General features: G+C 41.3%; 1 protein-coding gene across 1 annotated transcript; it reads left to right on the forward strand.

Annotated features, from left to right (window-relative positions):
• The first annotated feature begins 297 nt into the window (after positions 1 to 297).
• Positions 298 to 879, forward strand: LOC132540740 (interferon omega-1-like). Its single transcript, XM_060198941.1, has one exon. It carries the CDS (start codon positions 298 to 300, stop codon positions 877 to 879), a length of 582 nt encoding a protein of 193 aa, XP_060054924.1.
• Positions 880 to 2,107: the final 1,228 nt, after the last annotated feature.

Below are 2,107 nucleotides of genomic sequence, written 5' to 3' on the forward strand. Positions count from 1 at the left end.
AAAAAGTGTTGGAAAAAGACATTTTCTGGCTGGCAACCTGAAGCTCCTGGGAAAATAAACTGTATTATGAATGTAAGACTACTTTAGATGGAGGATGTCTTCTTAGTCAATATGCGGGACACGTGAATGTAAACAAAAACAGGGAAGTCGACGAATAGAAAGATGCTTTGAGAAGTGAACATCCATGTTCCCTCCCTATTTAAGGCCAGGCTTGGGAGCTTGTCTTCAGAGCACCTAGGATCCCAGGTTCACCCAGTCGCTCATCTCTGCCAGACCAGCAGCACCCTCCTTTTGCCAATGGCCCTCCTGCTGTGTCTCCTGATGACCCTGGTGGTGCTCATCTGTTGCCCCAGTGGCTCTCTGGGCTGTGAGCTACCCCAGAGCCATGTCCTGGACAGCATGCAAAACATGAGGCTTCTGGGCCAAATGAGGAGACTCTCCCCTCTTTCCTGCCTGAAGGACAGGAGAGACTTCAGATTCCCCTGGCAGCAGGTGGATGGCAGCCAGTTGCAGAAGGTCCGGGTCATGTCTGTGCAACATGAGATGGTGCAGCAGGCCTTCCACCTCCTCCTGTCAGAGCGCGCCTCTGCTGCCTGGGACAAGACCCTCCTGGACCACGTGCGCACAGGGCTGCACCAGCAGCTGGAACACCTGGACTCCTGCTTGGTACAGCTGGGGACACAGGAGGACTCTGCCCAGAGCTATGGGAGCGCTTCCCTGCAGATGAAGAGGTACTTCCAGAGAATTCGTCTCTACCTGAAAGAGAAGAAGGACAGTGCGTGTGCCTGGGAGGTCGTCAGAGTGGAAATCATGAGATCCCTCACTCTGTCCACAACCTTGCTAGCAAGAGTCAAGGAAGAAGAGTTGGGGTCGCCATGAAGTGAATCTCATGCACTAGCTGCCATTTTGGATACGTGTCTCTGGCCATTCCAAACATTCTTGTTTCTGCTAGAGTCACAGGGTTTACTGAATTTAATTAGCAAATAGTTTCTCTGTGGTAGTAAGCAAGGATATGTTCCTAAGAGATGACTGCCATGATGATTTATTTATTCCTTTATTCCTTTATTAAATTTCCTTTCCTTGAATATTTCTATCAGATATATATTTGGAAACTATATATGCAATTACATGTTCAATATTATGGCATACTCTATGGAAATTTACAAAATGTGGTTATCTTTCTCTCTGTATTATTAAATTTGCACCTGGTTTGACTAAATTCTTGCCAAGAAGACTTTTTGTATGTGCCTGTTGTAAATTGCACCCTCGTTCTTCTTTCTTAAGCAATGTGAGCAAATGGATGGCGATGTTGCTTTATTCATTTATTCCATATAGATTATAAGTATAGTCTGAGAGTATAGATGACAATTTGTAGGACAGATACTTTGTATCAGTAATGTGCCAGGTACGATTTCCAGCACCACCATTAATAGCTACAATTGAGAGGTACTCTGGCATAAGGGCAAAAAAAAAAAAAAAAGAAAAAAAAAGTCAAATCTCTTCCTCAGTGTCAAATGTTGTAGTTATCGAGTCATACAAGTGAAGAAAGGAAATCCATTTTCTGCTGTGTTGAAACTCAGTCTTAGACAAAAAAGGAGGTACAAACACAGTCAGTACAAATGTGTATCTAATCCAGCTGTTTGAAACCCTACAAAATGAAGAACAGAAAAATGATGTTCTTAAGTCTTTTCTAAGCCACTGGGAAGTATTTCAGGGTAGAAGTCTTATTAGATTGTGGGTACACGGTTTTAATTTATAATGTATAAAAATGCCATAGGAGCCACCTTGAAGTGAATCTCACCTATCAGTCTTGCACACCGCAGTGGTCATTTCAAATGCCTCTTAATTCAATTGTAGCACAGAATTTAGTGAATGAACACCTAATATATCATCACTAATATTCATCAAGAATGTGTTAAAGGATGCAATTCTATAATAATACTCAGTCTTTTGACAATAGCTGTCCTGATGTTATGTATTTTACTGAATGATATAATACAAATATTTTCTATGAGATATTTTTTTCACATTAAAATTCAGAAATATTTTTACCTTGCTTTAAAAGCAATTATATTGCTTTCAAGGAGAACTTGAATTTTAAGGATTT

The sequence above is a fragment of the Erinaceus europaeus genome, chromosome 10, assembly GCF_950295315.1.
Source record: "Erinaceus europaeus chromosome 10, mEriEur2.1, whole genome shotgun sequence".
Taxonomy (NCBI): domain Eukaryota; kingdom Metazoa; phylum Chordata; class Mammalia; order Eulipotyphla; family Erinaceidae; genus Erinaceus; species Erinaceus europaeus.

Excerpts from the sequence above, each read along its gene's own strand:
- LOC132540740 (XM_060198941.1), top strand. The coding sequence starts at position 298 with ATGGCCCTCCTGCTGTGTCTCCTGATGACCCTGGTGGTGCTCATCTGT.